We start from the raw sequence: 22,967 nt of genomic DNA, 5'->3' as shown, positions 1-22,967 counted from the left end.
AAAAACAAACAAAAGTCTAGCAACAATGGTTTTGTTGCGCCGCACACACTGCTCCATAGGATATTAGTTTGTTGCACTTTACGCAGCGCTGCTTAAGTAGAGCAAATTCAGGACGTATGTCCGGTAGTGCTGGTGATGTAGAAATGCCAGAGGTACCAGGCACTGCAGGTGGAGGGTTCTGTTGTGCTCTCCTGCACTCCTCCCGAGCTAGATTCACCGGATGCAGAGTCCTCAGGTGCTTATACATTGAGGCAGTACCGCAAGAGTATGTTTTCTCAGCACTACCTCGGGACAAGACTCGTTCACAGATCTTGCAGGTTACTTTGGTGGCATTCACTTTCTTCTGCCTCTCTGGAAAGGTGAAAAACTTCCAAACCACCTATACTGGCCTTTGTGGCCGTGGATAGTTTCAACAGTGGTTCTGTCGGGTATGAAAACAATTGCTTTAAATTTTGTATATATCTCCAACTGTAATCAAAGCATAACTTTATTACTTATTATGCTACTTCGAGTAGGTCATTAAAGTGCAAATACAAACACAGGAAAGGGTCAGTATGATTTTTAATTATTGAGTTACTTTTTCATTCATGATTTTGTTTGTTCTTTTCAACTGACACCTTGATATATGCATAAAAATTACAAAATACGGCGCAACAATTCAAATCAGTGAACAAAGTGATATAGCGTGATAAAATTGTGACACAGTGACATGACAATTAGTGATCTATTTACATGTGAATGAAGGGATATTAGAGGGGAAGAAAAAGTTTAGAAAAGCCGATTCCTGTTTTAATGGTACTCCAATCCAACACGCTATGTTAATTAGCTGTGGTGTGTTGGGCACGGTTAACTGGTCCTTTGTGAGATTTTGTCTAATATCCCTTCATTCACATGTAAATAGATCACTAATTGTCATGTCACTGTGTCACAATTTTTTCACGCTATATCACTTTGTTCACTGATTTGAATTGTTGCACCGTATTTTGTAATTTTTATGCATATATCAAGGTGTCAGTTGAAAAGAACAAACAAAATCATGAATGAAAAAGTATCTCAATAATTAAAAATCATACTGACCCTTTCCTGTGTTTGGATTTGCACTTTAATGACCTAATCGAGGTAGCATCATAAGTAATAAAGTTATGCTTTGATTACAGTTGGAGATATATACAAAATTTAAAGCAATTGTTTTCATACCCGACAGAACCACTGTTGAAACTATTAATGTATTGCCCAGGTTCTTAGGGATACTGGGTTGTCCCATAAGAAGTTTTTCTTTGTGGCCGTGGAGCTTCCGGTAAAAATTCTTCCTCTGAGGAATGTTCCTCCTGTTCCTGTGGCTGTTGTCCTGAAGCCATGATGTTTTTTTTTCTCAAAAACACCCCCAAAAGAGTAATGGGAATAAGTTCTTCCAAGCACAGAGATCACTCTCCAAAGAAGCTCAAAGCAGAATGTTGGGAGTGGGTGGGGTCGTTCAATAGTTAGAATGGGAAATGTTAAGAACCAATCAAATCTATTTTTATGGGCACATGGGGTCCACGCACCCTGCGCACAGGCAGCACGCACCCAACGCAACTTCGCAGAATTGCATTTAAAAGTAATATAAATTTATTACAAGTAAAAATATATTATTTTTATGAATAGCTTAGATAATGTCTTGCCCTAATATGTATATTTAAGACATATATATATATATATATATATATATATATAACATTTTAGACATACATTTTTTTTGCAGGAGTCGCGCACCCACCGCGTCGAACATGCATGTGACGTCACGGGAAGCGCGCGAGCAGTAATGCGCATGTGTCGCGAATGCGGGGGAGCTGGAGTCACATTCCGGTCGCATAGTGATCGCGCACATCTCCGAAAATACACACCCGTCGCACACCCTACGCGGATCCTTCACAACTTTTCTAAAATGGCGGCTAGGTTCCTCATAGCGATTGAGAAAGGTCTGCTTTGGGTGCGCGACTCCCCCAAAAATTTGAAAGAAAAAAAAATAAAGAAAATAATATAAATATATTAAAAAAAAATATTAAACAAAAAAATATATATTTCAGTTTCAATATTTTAAAAAAATATTTTTATTTCCATTTATATTAAAAGTATATAATGTAATTTAAAAAACAAAATATGTAAAAATAAACAGTTAAAAAACTGTAGAAAATCTGTATAAAAAATACATATAACTATTATTACATTTAAAAATTATCATTTAATAAACTTTTGAAATTCACTGAAAAAACCATAGGTTTCAGACATGTTATAGTTAGGAATTAGCATTTAAAAAACCTTAGAAATTCACTGAAAAAAACATAGGTTTCAGGGCTGGTATATTTAGCTAGACATTTCACTCATACAAAACCATTGAAATTCCTCCGTTACAGTTAGTTATGCTAACTATAACTCGCGCGCCCGCAATCCACTGCTGATGATGTCACATATTACATCATTCATGACATGGTCAGTGACATCACTGATGACATCTCAAATGACATCACTGATGACATCATCCATGTGACAATCACATACACCTCATTATACAGTAGTATAACCTTTCATCACTGTAAAATACAGAGTACCATATTTGAATCCATTGACACACCAATGCAAGTTTCTAAAAACCCACTCAGTGATTCCTAGATCTACACACACATCTATTCACTTTCCTATAGATTCTTTCATACATGCTGTCAATGATCAATAGAACACTATCAAATATACTTATACACCTATATCGATATTACACACCAGCACACTTCCTATTAACTTGTGCAGTCATCCTACTCACTTATGCAAACAATCGATCATACCTACATTTAGTCAGTTACACACTTATACAAACACCACTTCATTTATTCATATAGATAGTAACTCATACTTAATGTGTTATAAAGTCACTATTGCAAGTATACAGTTATCCATACAGACACTCGTACAATCACTGAGTCTTATGTATACTTATTTATATACAACAACTATCACATACACTGCCTTTTATTTTTCTACTTTGTTGGACATGTACAAATGAGAGATATATTTGCTCAACACCACACCCATAAAGACATTCACTCACCCAAACAACTGTTATAACATGCAGTCTTAACCTCATATACCTACTGAATCAACTATTCACACATCTTTGGAAAGTCACACAGCCCCCACCGAACCACATACACATTCTCTCTCCCATACAAATACTCAGTTAACTAATCAATAATTAATATAGACTTTCAAGTAGCTAGTAACCAACTGATGCAGCAGTTTACACAACAACTGTCAAAGTGATACAAATATTCACACAGTTTAGTCACTATCCAATGTATTTAGTGAGGCATTATAAATTAGTTAAGTAAACAGTCAATCACACTGCAACTAAATCCTCCATCCAGATATTTACATATCCACTCATTCTTCAATGCTGATTGCTATATATATAATACATATTTAAATATCGAACCAAACCACATACACTGGATGATGTCATCAGTGATGTCATCAGTGATGTCACTGACCATGTCATGAATGATGTAATATGTGACATCATTTATTTTATTTATTTTATTTTATTTGCTTATATAGCGCTGGACTCGACCCCCAAAGGGCTATCTCCGCGCTTGATTCGCTGATGTTACCAGATACGCTGTTGGTGCCAGATTAGGTGCCTTTAAAAGGTGTGAATGGGGAGCTATGTCTCACAGAAGAGATATGTCTTGAGTGCTTTCTGGAATGATAGAAGATTGGCATTTTGTCTCATACCGATAGGGAGTTTATTCCAGATGGAGGGTCCTATGTATGAAAGTGCTCGGCCGCCCAGTCTGGCCATCTTAATGGAGGGAATTTTTAGTAAGGATTGGTTGCTTGATCGCAAGAGACGTTCCGGTTTATGGATTTGGAATTTCTGACTCAGGTATTGGGGGCCTGATCCATAGAGACTTTTATGTATGATGCAGCAAATCTTGAAGTTGATTCGCTGATGTATGGGCAACCAATCGAGCAGGGGATTGCAGGTGCATGAGTTATAGTTAGCAGAACTAACTAAATACGGCACAGGGTGCTGCACTGGGCTGCATCCAACCGCTTACTTTGGTCAAGGCTCATTGGCTCATGTAGGTGGAGAGACCAGGGGCACATGCCTGGTTGTTCCGCGCCACAGTGTGCAAGGACCTGGGGGCAAGAGCAAGGCCCCAGCTTAAGTGCACGGGGTTCCATAGTTCAGCAACAAGGGTGCAGTTTTGCACGGCTGCCGGGTCTAAAGAAAAAATGTGGCCTTGTGATGCGCACCCAAGCTGTGGGCTCCGGTGCCCACCAGAGGTCCTCCAGTAAAGGCCCTTTGGCCCTCTCTGGGGCTCCGTTAGGGCCGGCAAGAGTTTATGATGGCTCCACTCTGTGGAATTAAAGGAGGATTAAACAGGCTGTGAAGTAACCTTTCTAGTCTGCTGCCACCATGTTCAGCGAGTCAGCCTCGCCCTCAAATCAGAGTCTAATATTCTTTACTAGCAGCCCGTCCCGACGTTGTCTGGGTATGAATTGCTGCCAGCCAGTAGTATATTGTTTTGTAGGATTTTGTTTTGATAGCATTTCTTATCTGTGACAGGCCTGTGAAACTCTCCGATTCACAGTGCACTGCTGATGCACTTAAGAGTGAGCGTTCAGTAGTGTGTGAACTCGAGTTTCCCTACTTTATTTTTCCTTGCAATATTATAAAGCGTGAACTCGACAACATGGCATAAGCACAATTTACATTACAGAAAAACACATTCATTTGTGGTAGGCACGGAGAGACAAAGCGATTTGCCTGGAATCACAGGATGTTGCTGATGCCGAGATTCGAACGTAGCTCCCCAGCTCTAAAGTTCGCAATTCTAGAACTTGTGGTGGGAGGTGTATCTAAAAGTGTATGTCGGTGCTGGCCATCAATGAGAGAGACCCGTGCATTTTTCAAATGGGTGGTAAAAAACTATGAGTATGTTACTGGAGATGTGGGCCGCCGTGCCACAAATTAACTTACCGGGGGAGGGTAAACACCCATTATTCCGCAACTTTCTTTCCGCATACCATCACACCGCATACTTTTATTACAAAAGTACCATGACTCCGCAATGCCATTATAACGCATGGCATTACATTTTATAAGCTTTTACCACGCATACATTTACAACGAAATTCGTGGTAAATGCATGAATGGTAAAAGCATGTTTGTTTATGTTTGGATAAGGTAGGTATGGCTATAGAGGTATATGTTTTGGGGTACTGAGGTATATATTTTGGGGTGTTTGGGTATTTTAAGGGTTCAGATATAGTTTTGGGTTATGGGGTACAGGGGTAGTTTTAGGGTTATGGGATAGGTATGGGTTTTGGGGTACAGGGGAACGTTTAGGGTTCAGGGGTAGGTTTGAGTTTTGGGGTACAGCGTTATTTTTAGGGTTCAGGGCTAGGTTTGGGTTTTGGGGTACAGGGTATTTTTAGGGTTCAGGGATAGGTTTGGGTTTTGGGGTACAGGGGTATTTTAAGGGTTCAAGCTAGGTTTGGGTTTTGGGGTACAGGGGTATTTTAGGGTTCAGGGGTAGGTTTGGGTTTGGGGGTATAGTGGTATTTTTTTAGGGTTCAGGGCTAGGTTTGTGTTTTGGGGTACAGGGGTATTTTAGGGTTCAGGGGTAGGTTTGGGTTTTGGGGTACAGTGTTATTTTTAGGGTTCAGGACTAGGTTTGGGCTTTGGGGTACAGGGGTATTTTTAGGGTTTAGGGCTAGGTTTGTGTTTTGGGGTACAGGGGTATTTTTAGGGTTCAGGGGTAGGTTTGGGTTTTGAGGTACAGGGGTATTTATAGGGTTCAAGGTTAGGTTTGGGTTTTGGGGTACAGGGGTATTTTTAGGGTTTAGGAATAGGTTTGGGTTTTGGAGTACATGGTATCTTTATAGGGTTAAGATGGGTTAGTGTTTAAGGGTGTTGGGGTATTTTAAGGAGTTGGGTTATGATTATGGGGTGCAGGGGTATTTAAAGGGAGCAGGGTGGGATTAGCACACAATATGAGACATGGCATGAAGGGCGGAACATACCACACGCCACACAGCACAACGCAGACATGCCCACAAGGGACTACTTTGCTGGCACGGTTCTTTTACCTTTTAAATGTATATGGTGGGCGTCTGCATAGCCTGTGTCCTTCTGCTGCAACTGCCCTTTCCAACGCTGTATTGGGTGTTGTGATTAGTGCTGTGGTTCCTGAGATTACCCACCTCAAAGGTTTGAGCTCTCTCTTTATTATATTAGTATGGATATGGATATCCGTCATAGATAAAGGGACAGAGGATGGAACATCTGAACTTATGAAATATATATATATATATATATATATATATATATATATATATATATATATATATATATATATATATACATTAAATAATTACTAGTAAGTAATAGCATGATCTGTTCAAAGCTTTTATTGAGAGCTTTCAAAAAACTTGTGTGCCAAGGTATCTTTCCCATGTATTATGTTGCATATGTTGCTGTATTAAAAAGCAGCTGACAAGTCCACTTAAACTGATTTGCATTGATGTACAGACTCTGCTGATATTTTGTTTCATAGCCACATACTTTTGAGTATTAGGATTCTTTTGAGAGTGTGGGCAACTGGCATGGAAACTGATTTGACGCTAGAACATAATACCTTTCAACAACAGCAAAAAAGTTTTAAACGCTTTTCCCTGGGTAGGATTTAGTTTGTAATTAGGAAAGAGGGCTATTTGGTGTCATGGAGGAAGCCATTTTCTAATAATGGCAGCACTTACACAGTTAGAGATAGGAACCCCCTAGGAGTTTTTCATGGCCACCGATTCACCAAGATGCCAGTAGTTACAAATATGAAGTCGCACACTGAACCCCCTGTTAGCAATCCAGTGTTGAATCCACTGTCCCTCCCAGCAATCCCAGAAGCCTCCGGAGGCTTCTGGGATTGCTGGGAGGGACAGTGCCTCTAGAGCCCTGTTTGCTTTCTGTTCCTGCCAATACCTTCATGGCCCCTGAGAGTCTGGTAGCAAGAGAGCACTATGTCAAATGTACTAAAGAGCAAGAGAGGGGGAATAGCCACTACACATGGCTATTCCGAAGGCCTTCATTATGATGGGGGGGGGGGGGGATATCGCTCCTGGCACTGCAGCTGGCTCTGTTTAGCGGGACCTGGAATTACTAGGCCCAGAATACCAGGGGGCATATTTACATGAGAACGAGGGAGCGTGGCGTTAAGCACAAAATGCTAACGCCATGCTCTGCCATTCTGAAAAAGCAGGGATGAGCTGTATTTACAAAGATATAGCACACCCCTGCGTTTTCCCTATTGATGGCGCAAAATAAAATGCATAGCACCGATGCAGGTAACCTTGTAACATAGTGCAAGGGCCCCTGCATTGAGGGAATAATTGTCTATGTGCAGGAAGGTGTCCCTCCTGCACATAAACAATAAATAATGCCTATTTGAAACTTGCACACATGGACGTTGCAGATTGTCAGTTTTTTAATGACAGTTTATGTGAAGGAAGGGACACCTTCCTGCAGATAGAAAGAACTCCTGAGGCGGAAAGCCGGGAGCAACGAGTTTCATTTAAAATTTGTATTTCTTTTTGTGATTTTAACTGTTTTCACCTACCCTCGCTAGCACTTCCCCTGCACAGCCGATCTAAACGCTGTCGCGGGCCGCCATTCCTGGTGACATCATCACTGTGGGGAAGCCTGGTCAGGCCACGCCCCCTCGACAATTAGGCCACGCCCCCTCCGCCTATTTAGCGCGCCAAAACCCGAGCGCTGACAGATAGAAAGAACTCCTGAGGCGGAAAGCCGGGAGCAACGAGTTTCATTTAAAATTTGTATTTCTTTTTGTGATTTTAACTGTTTTCACCTACCCTCGCTAGCACTTCCCCTGCACAGCCGATCTAAACGCTGTCGCGGGCCGCCATTCCTGGTGACATCATCACTGTGGGGAAGCCTGGTCAGGCCACGCCCCCTCGACAATTAGGCCACGCCCCCTCCGCCTATTTAGCGCGCCAAAACCCGAGCGCTGACAGATAGAAAGAACTCCTGAGGCGGAAAGCCGGGAGCAACGAGTTTCATTTAAAATTTGTATTTCTTTTTGTGATTTTAACTGTTCTCACCTACCCTCACTAGCACTTCCCCTGCACAGCCGATCTAAACGCTGTCGCGGGCCGCCATTCCTGGTGACATCATCACTGTGGGGAAGCCTGGTCAGGCCACGCCCCCTCGACAATTAGGCCACGCCCCCTCCGCCTATTTAGCGCGCCAAAACCCGAGCGCTGACAGATAGAAAGAACTCCTGAGGCGGAAAGCCGGGAGCAACGAGTTTCATTTAAAATTTGTATTTCTTTTTGTGATTTTAACTGTTTTCACCTACCCTCGCTAGCACTTCCCCTGCACAGCCACTGCACTTCGCCGTTTCTGACAGGACACAGCTCAGTCCTAGTCTGCACGCGCTGCTGATTACCAGCTGACGCGAGGGAAAGACTTGCATTTCCCGACGCCATTACCGGCGAGCCACGAAGACACGCCCCCTCGGAGGCCACGCCTATCCCTCTCACCCTCTGCATAAAAACATGTGTGCTCCACGGACGCGCAGCGGACGGGCACAGCGGGCGCGCCGTCAGCGCGCCGAAGGCGCGCCAAAGGCAAGCCCGTCTGGGCCCGTCCGGGCCCGACCGGACCCAGGCCCAGGGATTATGCCGGATGCTTCTCATGAACGTCGGGTTTTTTCAAGGGAAATGCTTCAAACTTTGCAACCAGCGAAATCTCTGCCCTGCTACCATACGCACACGGAAGGTAAACCTTTCTTTCATTGTGCTCGATGTAACCCAATTACCCATAGCCCAGCTAAACCTAGGCTTAAGATGGGACTTCTTAACTGCCGCTCCCTCCCTAAGCACGCAGACGAAATCAACTTACTAATACTAAATCAGGAGTTGGATACACTGTTTCTTACTGAAACGTGGTTATCTGACTACTCTGATGCGGACATCGTCACTGCCCTCCCCCCGGGCTATCTGTGTCAAACTTTTCATAGACCCAGAGGGAGAGGTGGGGGATTGGCCCTAATCCATAGACAACAATTCATCTGTAGAACCTCTGAGGCTCACATTGATGACTGCGAGGGATGCAAATTCTCTATTCAAACCTCCCCGGCCCACACCCTGTCGGGACTCCTGATATATCGCCCCCCAGGTACCCCTGGGAAATTTCTTAACGCCATCACTGAAGCGGTTGCACAACTAGCCTCTTCTGCTTCTAACTTTCTTATAGTGGGCGATCTAAATCTGCATTTCATGGACCCCACCGATCGAACAGCGGTCAAGCTCCTTCAAGACCTGTCGTCTTTTAATATTCGTTTGATTAATAATGAGCCTACCCACGATAAAGGACACCTGCTGGACCCAGTCCTCACCAATGTCACTAATATCACCACAGGCCCACCCCTGACTCTACCATGGACCGACCATTTCCTAGTCCCGATCTCCTGGGATGTCCCCATTAAGACCCCTCAAACTAGGAAATCTCAAGTCACTGATAGACGGTGGCACAAACTTGTAGCTACAGAATGGGCCACCACTCTTTCACACTCCATTCCTGAGCTTTCCTCCGAGCCCAATATGGCTAATGAACAGTTTAACACCTGGATTACTTCCTCACTTGACAAATTAATCCCTAAAAAGGTCACTCTTAAACACACCAAAAGAGCGCCCTGTGCTCCATGGTATACCGCAGAACTCAAAGCTCTGCGCCAGGAGTGCAAGAGGGCCGAACGCATCTGGCGGAAAGATAAATCTATTACAAACAAAGGAGCGTATTCCACCTCCCTTGCAACTTATAAATCATCCATCCGCAAGGAAAAAACCATATTCTTTCAGCAAAGAATAGAAAAAGCAGTATGCTCGAGCAAGGAATCTTATGCTATTCTAAAAGAGCTACTGAAACCCCCAGCTCCTGAACCGACAAGCCCCCCAGACCCTACTGTGGATCAGGAAAAATGCCAACAGTTGGCTAATTTCTTTCAAGAAAAGATCCAAAAAATCCTTGCTTCAATCCCCCCCGCCAGTCTATGCGAAGATAGCGATCTTACGAACACCCAGACACTCAGTTGTCTCCCCTCCTGGGGTCAAGTAACCACCGAAGATGTGGAAAATACTCTAAATTCCATTAAAAGTGGATCTCCTAGAGACCCCGTCCCGCTTCGGACCCTGAAAGAGGTGACCCCCATCATTGTTCCCCCTCTTACCCACCTGATCAATGCCTCACTCCAATAGGGAATTGTTCCCCTGAACTGGAAGGCTGCAGTTGTGAAGGCCCTATTGAAGAAGCCTTCCCTTGATCCCGAAAACCTGGCCAATTTTAGGCCAATCTCCCTTCTTCCTGGGATAAGCAAGATTGCCGAAAAATTGGTTAATAAAAAACTGTCTCAGTTCCTGGAAGACAATAACAAATTAAAAAACTCTCAGACAGGTTTCCGGCCAGGGCAGGGCACTGACATCGCCCTCCTGGCGGCGGTAGAGGAGGCCAGGACACTCTTAGACGAGGGAGGATCAGTGGCAGTGATCCTCCTCGACCTGAGTGCGGCCTTCGATACCGTCAATCACCAACTCCTCATTAAACGGCTCGAAAGAGTCGGTGTGGTAGGTTCTGCCCTATCCTGGCTCTCATCCTTCTTGGACCAGCGTACTTTTCAGATTTGGGAAAACAACACCTGCTCCTCCGAAACTCCCCTCCAATGTGGTGTGCCTCAGGGCTCCTCCCTGAGCCCCACATTATTTAACATCTACATGTCCCCATTGGAGGAGGTTATCACCCCGTTCGGAGTGAGCGTCGTCAGCTATGCTGACGACACACAATTAGTGGTATCACTATCCCATCCCAATCGAAAACCAGCAGATCTACTTAACTGCCTTACGCAGGTTCAAAACTGGATGAACAGCTCAGCCTTGAAACTAAACGGAGCAAAGACAGATGTCCTTCTTCTTGGTCAGAAAGGAATCATTCTCCCCCCAAATATCTGGCCTGACTGTTTGGGTCCCATTCCAGAACCAAAACAAGAAGTAAAAAGCTTGGGTGTGTGGCTAGATACTACCTTGTCATTTTCCACACAAGCAAAAAAAGTAGCCGGGACATGCTTTGGCCTGCTGAAATCACTGAGAAAGATCCTGCCCCTTCTGCCACCCAACTCCCAAAAACTGCTTCTACAAGGCCTGATAATTTCTAGGCTTGATTTCAGCAACGTGATATATCTGGGCGCCCCGGAAGCAACACTGAACAAACTTCAGAGAATCCAAAACATAGCCGCCCGGATTCTCACTAAGACCCCTGCCAGAGACTCGGCCAAACCAGCATTGAAACTCCTCCACTGGCTTCCTATAAGGGAGAGAGTTAAATTTAAGGCCTTGTGCCTAGCTCACAAATTATTACAAAATCAAGGCCCTCCCATTCTTAGAAAATTTATCAAACCCTATAAATCCTGCAGATCCCTCAGATCGGACACGGAGAATTTCATCAGCGCCCCTAGAATCAGGAAGGCACGCACAGGTGGAAGGCGGTTCACAGTCCATACCGCAAGCCTCTGGAATGCACTCCCCGCGACCTGAGAATTGAACCACACTACCTCCGCTTCAGAAAGCGGTTGAAAACTTTTCTTTTTCCCCAATGATCCCTTCCCATCCGAACCACTGTATCCCCGCCCCATCCCTCACTCCCCCTCCTTCTGGCCCCCTTGTCAGGTTTAGGGTAGGGTTCTTAGCGCTGGGATACCTTCGGGTGACTACGCGCTCTACAAGAGTTTTTAATAATAATAATAATAATAATAGACAATCATTCATGGTGTTTTGCAGTACACATAGAAACAGTAAAAATGAAAAATGAGGAAAACTAAAGAATTCCTCCTCGTTTAGCCATGTTAAGACCAGGTTTTCCCTAGTCTTAATTTTGGCACTGCTTTCTATTTACGCAACCCTTGTAAATAGGGGGCAGTGTCAAAGTCAATGGGTGTTGTGGTGGAACGCCCACCACAACACCCATTGCTCAACCCTTTCACACTAAGTATAGTTTGAAAGGGTGCCTTATTTACAAGGTAGCGTTAAGTAAATAAGACGAGGACCCTATTGTCACAGGAACTTCGTTAAAAGTGACGTTCCTGTGGCAATAGGGGCTTGTAAATATGCCCCCAGAATGGGAACATTGTGCTGTCCTTTGGGTGTAGCAAGCAGCAGCTGCACCTGACCCCACCTCATCTTCCTGTACAACTGCAGAACTATCAAAGGCTTCTTCCAGCTTACCCCTCACCGACTGTGTCCTCCCAAACCACCACCCCGCAATCACCCGCACAAACAAGTGTCATAATAGCTCCATATTATGATACCAATGTAAATGCTAAGCATAGCATAATATGTTTTCAAATGGATGCTCAGTAATGCAATACATAATTTTCTCAAAAACTAGGACAGTTGTCACACCTGCCGCTTTCCACAGGACATCTTCATTTAAAAGCATCATGCTATGACCTTTTTTATACCCCTGGTAAGTAAGTGCAGTGTTCCCAGTGATTTACACTTTTTGTCCAATAAATGCAACAAAGCTCCTGGTAAAACATATTTACCACATATTTTCCATTGTTTTATGTAGTGTAGTTACCACCCGCTTTTTGCTGGTGATAGACATCATGACTTCACCATGTTGGAATAGGTATCACTGCCTTTCCATAATGTGTTAATGTCACATGCAACTGCCTTTTGTAGGGCCCAGAACAAGACACTCAAATACCAAATGATAAGTAAACAGAATCAGAAATAACTGCACAGCAGCGTTCTATTCAACATTGTAAGTGCCCAAGCAGTCAGTATCATACTGCTCTATGACAAGCTGACCACATGCTTAAGTTGTTTTCTTTATAGCACAGCGCTGCTTCTCATTACTTAGAACCAATGGGCGCACCAGGGGTGGTGCATGGACGTTCCCATGCAACCACCCAAGGTTTCTCATGCTAAGCCTTATTTACTAAAAAAAAAATAGACTAGGTTTAGCGTACGAAAATATCTTGCATTTCAGATAGGCACTTTGAAAGAGAAATGCTGGTATTTCTCCTTTCTTTTCCGACTTTGCATGTGTGCTGCCCTGTTCAGCACACAATAAAAGTAGTAAAAGGTCTGACATTAGTCTAAGCATAGTATTTTGTACTGAAAGGGCATCTTTCCAGTACAAAAACGTATGCTTGACTCACAGAGACACCCTTTTACTATGGTGTAAAGGTGTGTATGTGGCACACAGCCGCATTTCTGCACCAGCGTTAGGGAGAGGAGGACAGTGCCATATTTCTGTAAATATAGAAGTCTGCTGCTTCCTCCTTCTCACTCCGTGCAGAGCCGCATATGAGGCTGCTGCACTGTGCTGCGTGAGGAACTGGTAAATCTGGCCCTAAGAGTCTTTTTGCCATAGGAAATTCAGCCCTGAGTGCGGAGAATCCCCGAATGTAGATCCTCCCCCTGAGGCTCTTTGTGATTCAGGCCCTAAGACCGAACACTGGAGAGGGTGGAACTACAGACTTTCTTAAAGGGGAAAAGGGAGGATGGCTCAAGACGCAGCCCGTTATCAAATGGGGAGTTTTGACCGCTCCTGAAGGTCATGGTGCCCTATCTCCTTGTGGGAATAAAGTTTTTTCAGTACAATTAGTGGAGAACAGAGTCGAGTGGATTTGACATCCTGATTTAAGTTTTGGAAATAAGCTCTGCAAATTGCATTCCAACTGAGGGGACGGAGGCACTGAGAATCCAGGCCCACTGAGAGTGTTATAACTCTTTTCACAGTCCATAGGTAGTTAATTTTGCACTGGATATGATATAACATCGAGAAGCGATGTTCCTCACATAGCTTGGCATGTACATAGGGAAGAACTTCCTATCTTCAAAGAAACGTTGGTGGTTATAATGCCCGCTTGCAAACGTGATGTTGCATGAATCCCAAAGATCACAGTTTAATGTACTGAATATTACACTGTGCAACACAAACGGGCAGAATAGGACCGATTTGGATTGGAAAAACTGGGATTACACAAACATATGTGCAGGTCCATGTTAAACATGGAGAAGTCAGCACCTTCACTCCCCTCATGCGACAGAATATTCATAATGAGTCTGACAGATGGATTCATGCCACACAAGGACGACTTCATGGAAAATGTTTTCTTTTTCTCCTCCTCTCCACCGACAGTCATACTCCTGCCAGATTCGTGCTCTACTGCTCCTACTCCCTTACAGAGAATAACAAGAAGGATGGAACCTATTTAAACTAATACGGTTATCTTTTAGCAATATTTCCCATCAAAATTACTGGTGTGTGTGGGAGTTTTTCAAGACCCTGGCGAGCCACATCCACCGAGAGGTACTAAGAGGGGACATTGCTGACATAGCTTTTTAAACCATTTTGCCCTACGGCCCCACCTGTGCAAAGAGGTCTACGCCCCCATTCAGAAGTATGGACTGTCCTGAGATGGTACTGCCTGTGAAAGAATGCAGACCCACAACAACGCTTCGAAGAAGTGATGGGGGCGTGGCTTGGGCGCCGATGGCGATGGTCGCCTGAGAGCTCGGCTCCGGGACTGTGCCCGTGATTATCCTGTAAATCGGAGGCTGCGGGGCACCCCGACCCCAGCATTTTGCTGATCGGCCCGACAGAGACCTGCCGGGGCCCTTTGCGGAGTCTGAACGAGCGGTGACCCGGCGAAAATCGGAGTTTGTGGAACTGCGGAGCGCGACCCAACATGGCGCCCGGACTTCATTGTCCCCTCGGCCGGGTCCATTAGACTGATGGAACATCGCTAGCAGCGACGTGACCCCTACTCTGCCATCTCCCAGAGTTGTGAGGGACTGGACATCGGTCAGTTCGACCCTTTCAACGAGGGTCGCACTCGGACGGGCAAATGCCCCTGCTATAGTGGGTCACGCACGGGGGCGCCTGGAGATCCCGACGGGGACCCCACTCCCTATACCGCACTTGGCTACTTTTTCCTGGCCGACCCACTTCCATGGGAGGCGCGACACTCTGGCGCCGCAGATCATCCGGAGGAACCGGTGACCTTCGCTCCGGGACTTTTTCGGCCGCACGGGCCTGCCCGACTTGGCGACGATTGTCTCCGCCTACTCCTCGGGGTCCTCAGACGGCGCGGTGGTGGCACGAACCGAAGCCGAGGAGGTCCAGCAGGCCCTGGAGACGGGGTTTTCCAGCACTCGACCTGAGGACCAGCGACCGGGAAGATCATAGCCGGCGCTTGCACTCGGAGAAGCCTACTCCTGGACCCGCACGGAGTGCTCCCGGCGACATGGGGAAACCTAGGGGAGCCAAGGGGGCTACCCCAGCCGCCTCAGACTCAGAGTCCCAGGACAAGGAGGAACGTGGCGACCCGGAGAGTTCTGGCGGTGCACCGATGCAACAGCAATTTGACCGCGTCCTGGAGGCGATAGCGACCACGCGCTCGGCCCTCCAGCAGGACATTGCCCAGGTGGCGACAAGCCTCGGCCTCCTTAGAGCGGATCATGGCAAACTCTCGGACAGGGTCAAGGAAGTGGAAAGTTTGGTGAAAACCTTGGAGCCGGCGCAGCGAACCTTGGCTGCAACTATGAAGGATGCCCTGTCCCGGATTACGGCCCTGGAGCAGAGAGCGGAGGATGCGGAAGGCCGCAACAGGAGGAATAACATTCGGGTGGTGGGCCTGCCGGAAAAGATTGAGGATGGCGACATGGTGGCATACTTGGAAGCCTGGCTCCGAGACACGGTGGCCCCTGAGGGTCTCTCCTCTTTCTACACCCTGGAGCGCGCCCACAGAGTCCCAGCGAGGCCACTACAACAGGGTCGGGCCCCACGACCGGTGGTGGCAAGGTTGTTGCATTATCGGGACAGAGACCTCATCCTCAATGCCGCCAGACACAATGGTCCATTCAAAGTGGCGAACAGCCAGGTGAACATCTTCCCGGACTACACTTATGACACTCAACGTAGACGGTTTTCCTTTCTGGCGGTCAAGCGCGAGCTCAGAAGCGAGGGCATTCAGTACTCGCTCCTATTTCCGGCGAGGCTCCGCATAATTGTTGAGGACAAGACTCAATTCTTTGATACCCCGGAGGATGTCTGCAACTGGCTCGAACTCTACAGAGCGGGGAAAGATGGCTTCGGCTCCTCATCACAGCAGGCGGCAGAGCCGGAGCAGAGACGACGGTCCAAAAGAATCCGGAGTCGCCGTGGCCGCTCAGGCGGACCCTCGACTTCAGAGACATCAACGGAGCGGAGGGGAGTGCTAGAGGTGTTGTCTGCGCTGTCCGGCTCCCGGGACGATGCCATTGAGGAGGAAGCGGACCCTGGTGACGAGGGGGTGCAAACGGACTCCGAAGAATCGGTGACTGATAGCGGCCATACGCCGGTGATCACACCGAAATCGGTGGAGGACCTTCTAGATGGACAGGGGTGACGGGGTGAGCTACTTCTTTTTGGGAGGGGGCCCGGCACGGGGGTGGTGGGTGCCGATACTTGATGCTGATTCCCGGGGGAGGGGAGGTGGGGCGCCTTGTTTTTGCCCCGAGCATGTTTGGCACTGTTTTGGGCACGTCTTAGTCCTAATGGCCTGAGCGTCGAGGGCCCACTGCCTCCGCCCGGCCCGCACCTGGCCCTTAAGGCCTTCCTACGGTGGCGACCGCAGGATTAGTAGGGGATAGTGGGTTTTTGGAGGGTATGGTTTGGATGGGAACTAGATGGTGCTATTTGGGTCCTGTTCTGGGGGGGGCGGATGGGGATTTGGTTCATGTTTGGGTTGTTAAGTTCTGGTTGGGGAAAATGGCCGCCATCAGTGCTGGATTGATTGATGTCCTTTCTTTGTTGGGACCCAGGTGGGGAGACTTTGCGAGAACGATCTGGGACAATGGTTAATGTTGCTAATCTCAAATGTGTTACTTGGAACGTGCGGGGGCTTCATACCATGTCTAGGCGGCACAAAGTCCACGCTTATTTAGTGCGTAGGGGGGTACAAATGGCGCTGCTGCAGGAAACACATCTGAACAAGGCGGAAGGGGCGGCGCTACAGCGTAGATGGAGAGGGCAGGTCTTTTGCACATCGTACTCCGCGTATGCCAGAGGGGCGCTGATTTGGGTTAGAGCTGGGGTCCCCTTCCAGGTCACGAAAACAGTGATTGATCCAGAGGGGCGATATGTGGCCATTTCGGGCACTCTGGGAGGGAGGGACCTAAACGTTTGCTGTGTGTACGCTCCTAATGTGGACCAGACTGCCTTCCTTTCCAGGTTATCGGGCTCGTTGGCCCACTTCTTCTCTGGGCCCCTTCTGCTCGGTGGAGATTTCAACTCGGTAGTTGATGTAGACACTGACCGATCGCATCCACCCCTGCCTGATTCTCCGGTTCGCCGCGTGGCTAAGGGTCGTAGGGACTGGCAGACTCATTGGGGTTTAACGGATATCTGGAGGGCGCAGCACCCCACAACTAGGGACTATTCCTACTTCTCGAGCCTCCATGAGTTGCATGTTAGACTGGACGGGTTTCTTGGCTCGCCAGAACTAGTTTCGGCGGCGGTCCGGTCTGAATATTTGACCAGGACCATATCAGATCATAACCCCCTCCTGCTGGACCTTCGTTGGTTCCCCGGGGTGCCTGCGGTGCCCACCTGGAAGTTACGGCCCGAGATCCTTGAGGACAGTGTTTTTAGAGCGGACCTAGGCGATAAGATCTCGGAGTACTTTGCGTCCAACGGTGGCACTGCGAGCTCGAGAGCGCTAGAGTGGGACGCTTTTAAAGTGGTGGTGAGGGGATACTGCATTTCTAAAAAGGTCGGCATGAGGCGAATTATCCTCGCCGACCTAGAGGCAGCGGACCGGAAACTCCGCGAGCTGGAACTCCGCCGCCCCGGACACCCTGAATTGCAGATACGCGCAGCGGAGGCGAAGGAGGCGGTGGCGACGGAGGTCGAACGGCTTCGCTGTTTTGACTACAAGGCCTATACGGTTTGTTCCATCGCGGAGGGAGATAGGTCGAGCGCACTGCTGGCATGGCTGGCCAACCCTACGCGCCAGTCCTCACTGACGACGTCCATGCGCAAAGCAGATGGGACTGTAGCGTGCACTCAGCCTGAGATTCTGAGTTGCTACCGGCAATATTACGAAAGCCTATACCGCAGTCGCTCTACCCGAGACCCTGATGCGCTTAATCATTATCTGCAGCCTCTGGAGCTCCGAACAGTGGAGCAGGACGTGGCGAAAGCCCTGGGGTCCGACATAGAATTGGGAGAGATCCGTAGCGCCATTAAACAAATGGCGAGGAACAAGACCCCGGGCCTAGACGGCCTTCCGGTGGAGTTCTACGCAGCTTATGCTGATCTCCTAGCCCCTAGGTTATTGATAGTCTACAGAGAGGCGAAGAGGCTTGGCCAACTCCCGGGCTCGATGTGCGAGGCCTTGATGGTTCCCCTCCTCAAGCCCGGAAGGGACTCGTCCGATCCGGGGTCTTACCGTCCCTTATCAATGCTGACGGTTGATTATAAAATACTGAGCAGCATCTTGGCCTCGAGACTGCTGGGACACATGAGTTCCTTGGTACATGAGGACCAGGCTGGATTCATCCCCAGACGTAACACGACCATGAACATCCGCAGGTTGTTCCGCTTGCTGGGAGAACCGCTTGTGGACGCCCCGTGCCCGGTTGTCTTATCGGTGGACTTAGAGAAGGCTTTTGACAGCCTGGAATGGGACTACCTTGGTGCGGTGCTACGGAGGTTCGGCCTCGGCGAGGGCTTCGTCAGATGGACCGGGGTTCTGTATGCCTCTGCATCGGCCAGGGTTCGAGCTGGACCGCTCATTTCCTCACAGTATCAGGTGGAGCGGGGCACGAGGCAGGGATGTTCATTATCCCCGCTTCTCTTTGCGCTGGCGGTGGAGCCACTCGCACTGCACATCCGGTCGGGAGCCCATTATACGGGCCTGTGGACTTCTTCGGGCCCGCACTATATTTCGCTGTACGCAGACGACCTGTTGCTCTTTCTCGAAGACCCGTTCGTTGCCTTACATGGAGCTGCGACGGCGCTCACGGAGTTTGGGGAGGTCTCGGGCCTCCGGGTGAACTGGACAAAGACCTGTCTTTTCCTGGTTCGCAAGGGCACCCCTAGCCCTGCTCTCAGCAGGGAGATTAGGTGGGAACCTGACTGCTTTAAATACCTAGGGGTGTACGTCTATCATGAACCATCTGACCTACTGGATGGGAACATTGCCCGCGGCACTCGAGCGCTTCGAGGCAGCATGGATTTCTGGGCCACGCTACCGCTTTCGGTGGCGGGGCGGATCGCATTGCTCAAAATGGTGGCGCTTCCCCGGTTGTTATATTATTTCCGGACGCTGCCAATCTGGATCCCACCGGCCACGTTTCGACTATTACGATCTATGATGGTCGGATTCCTCTGGGGCTCGGGCCGCCGGCGGGTGACCCTCAAGACCCTGATGAGGCCGAAGGATGAGGGTGGGCTTGCAGTGCCGGACTTTGAGAAGTACTATTTGGCGGCGCAGCTCCAGACCTTCACCCAGGAGATCGCCCGGGAATTCCGGGGCCCAGAGGACAAAAGGGGTACGGGTATGGCCAGGCATGTTCTCTCCTTCATAGCGCTGCGACAACGTTTGGCCTTACAGGACTTGTCGCTTGAGGAGCGGACCGTTCGCCTGTGTTGGAACCGAGCTCACGCCCGGGGCCACCTGAGAATACCGTATGCGCCCGAAATACCTCTGGGGATGCTGACTGCTCTGCCCCATGGCGGCGATTGGTCACGGTTGGCGAACTGGGAGGACGCAGGCTTACAGCTGATAGGTGACCTATACGAGGACGGGGCGCTCTTGCCCTTTCAGGAGCTCATCGATCGCTTCGAGATTCCTCGCGGCGACTTCCTGTTGCACTCGGCCCTTGTCCGAGCGATTCAGGCGCACTGGAGACTTGGGCAGGAAGAACCCCCTTTATCTCCGGTGTGCCAATACGTGATGATGTCTGCGGGCACGGTGAAGGCGGTCACTTGCCTTTATGGCAGGCTGATCAATGAGGGGCTGGCTCCCCTCACTACTCTGAGAGCCCGTTGGGAGGTGGACATTGGCAAGGAGATCCCGGAGACGACCTGGTCCCAGCTGGTGCGGCGAGCCTGGAAGGGCACACGCCACGCCCGCTTTCAATTGGTCCACTACTATGTGCTCCACAGAGCTTATTTGACCCCGGTGAAAATCAGGCGATATTTTGCCACGAATTCAGCGGACTGCCCCAGGTGCCCGGCCCAGGAGGCGGACCTTCTCCACATGTTGTGGACCTGCCCGGGATTATCATCATATTGGGTAGAAGTAGGGAAGACCCTGGAGGAGGTGACGGGGAGATCCTTATCGATGGATGCGGCGGTGGGACTCCTACACTGGTTCCCTCACACCCCCAAGAACAAAATATCCAGCAAGTTCATCGATCTGGGGCTACTCCTTGCTAAGCGGGAGGTGACCAGGAACTGGAAGGCACGAGCTGGTCCGACAGGAAGCAGGTGGCACAGCGAACTTTTGAAGTGGGCGGCGGGGGAGAGCACACTGAGATATCAGCTAGCTTGGAGGCAGCGTAATGAGAAGGCACAAGAAGCAGCGCTAGAGTGGGAAACGTTAGTACAAGCCCTAAGGGATTATTGCGCCCCCAGTGACTCTGACAGTGAGGATGCAGCTCACCCCATGTCCCATTAGATGATTGAACTTTTCAGCTCTGTTACTTTCCCCACGGGTCCTTTAACAGATCTTGTTGCGGTAGTTACCGGGCGCTGATGGCGGGGTTGGGTGGGGTTTCTTTGTTTTTTTAGTGTTTTGAGGGTGGGGTTTTCTTTCTGGGTTTATAGGCTTGTTTGGAAAAGCAGATGACAGGTTGTGGATCATCCGGACCAGCTTTGACACCCTGCTGTGCCCCCATTGACTTTCGCCGCCCGACCCCAGGGTTGTGGGCTGAATGGCTGTGTACGAGAAATGCGGCGGGGGGGCGGAGGGTTGTGTTTCATTGATATTGCTCGTTTTATAATGCTGGTCGATTTTGTAACGATTTACTGATTCCTGCAATAAAAATATATTTTAAAAAAAACAAAAACAAAAAAAAAACGCTTCGAAGAAGTGATACAGAATCCACTCCATTCAAGAACACCGACAAAAGGCAAACCTTCACTAGGTGGGGTGGCTGTCTAGGCAAGCGTCCGGTCTTCCATTGTAGTGTACTTTGACATATTGCTGGGGCAGGCTGAGCAGCACAAGATGCCACTTGATGGGTGGGGTAAGAAAGCTTTCCTGTTCAATTTTCGCTTGAGAATCCAACTCATTCGAATTCCGAATTCAAAATGTTTTTTTCATTCCAAATGTCCTAAATCCGAAAATCTTTCACATATTCATGTAATCTAATCACATTATACGCGTTATTTCTCTATAGGAGAACACATTTCTCTTGTTCTGACACTCTGTTCGAGGTCTTTCCACATGCATCTCTAGTCCTCTATAACCTGGACTCCACGACAACAAACGGAAGTTCCAAAATTGTTAAAGTGAACTGACTGCAAAGCGGGGGCTTATATACAAGGTACTTGCGCCACTGTACGTCACTTTTTGTGTGATAACTTTTAATGTGATAAAAAATTACGCACCCGCTTGTAAATAAAAATCCCCCCCCCCCCACCTTCCCCGTTTGTCAAATTCCCATGACACGGTTTTGCATAACTGCGCACAATTCTGGGAAAATTGCATGACATTTTGCTTAAATACATGAAATGCAAATCCATCAATTAGCACTATATTTTAGCATGAAATCCATCCTTGAATCAGTTCTTGACTTGAGGATACATTTTATGGTAAAAACATAGCATTAAACAGAGTTGCTGCAAAGAACCACTGCCCACGTACTGGTTGTTTAAGTAGTTCCTGTGCTGAAATTTTCCCTTGACTGTACAACTTGGAGGAATGGCTACATTTCTGTAATATCGTGATATAAGTGCAACAAAAGAATGCCTGAAATCATGTGAATTACCCTGCCATTATTTAAACTTTCTATAATTGTTTTAAATTGATATCAAATGTATTATGATATAAGTAGTTATGTTATTTTTGAAAACCCATACTATTTTCAGATGGGAAATTTGAAAAGTTGCACAAGGGAACCACTGTAAGTTAGGACTCACACATGCATGTGACACATGAGATAAAAGGTGTGTCATGATTTTGAGAACTCCATCCAGGAGAAAATAAATTACCTGAATGAGGGAAGTAAACATCTTCTTACTGTTCAGCTGCAGCATGTTTCCAACGAAGGGAAGGCCGACGGGGCCTGGAGGTAGCTTCCCAGGGCCAAGCTTTGCCCTGGTCCTTGCCCAGCTAAAGATCAGACAAGCCACGCAGACGGCTAACAGGAAGCTCGTGGCTCCGATTGGATCCATGTTGACCCTTTTTAATTCTAGGTTCCTCTCTGTACCTTACTCCTTTGTAGCTAGGTGTCTTTATATAGTACCTCCAGAAGGAGGGGCTCTGGCAAGTGGACATTGTATTGCTCAATGTCCCAATTTGATTTGTTTCTCCTCAGCATTTCAAACTGTAGAACTACCAGTTGTGTAACCGAGGATTTGTACACAATACTTATCCCCCTGACAATGACAGTATGACAGCTAGGCGATAGACGATCCCTTTCCACGGTTATTTAGAATTATACTTTGGAAACCTAATCGGTCTAATCCGAGAAAGGTGTGATGGTTTCTGGATTTAGCAGCCAAGACACATTGCTTATAATAAGTACTCTTGGGAGTTACCTGCCATCTAACATTTAATAGCATCCTTAAGAGCATTGGCGCAACTAATGCAGCCAGACTCATGCAACAGAGCGTGGTGCACTGCTCATATGTGTTA

At 47.7% G+C, this 22,967-nt stretch overlaps 1 protein-coding gene across 1 annotated transcript in view; it reads right to left on the bottom strand.

Moving 5' to 3' along the window:
* The window catches only part of LOC147692390 (cytochrome P450 2C11-like), a 335,016-nt gene extending 312,512 nt beyond the window's left edge, over window positions 1-22,504 (bottom strand). The window contains exon 1 of the mRNA XM_086938611.1: window positions 22,322-22,504. Within this exon, the coding sequence (XP_086794737.1) occupies window positions 22,322-22,504 (183 nt within the window). The remainder of the gene's footprint in view (window positions 1-22,321) is intronic.
* Between the last annotated feature and the right edge of the window lie 463 nt (window positions 22,505-22,967).

The sequence above is a fragment of the Lissotriton vulgaris genome, chromosome 9, assembly GCF_964263255.1.
Source record: "Lissotriton vulgaris chromosome 9, aLisVul1.2, whole genome shotgun sequence".
Lineage (NCBI taxonomy): Eukaryota > Metazoa > Chordata > Amphibia > Caudata > Salamandridae > Lissotriton > Lissotriton vulgaris.
Note: the sequence above shows the minus strand (reverse complement) of the source record. Positions and strands in the feature narration are given on the sequence as shown.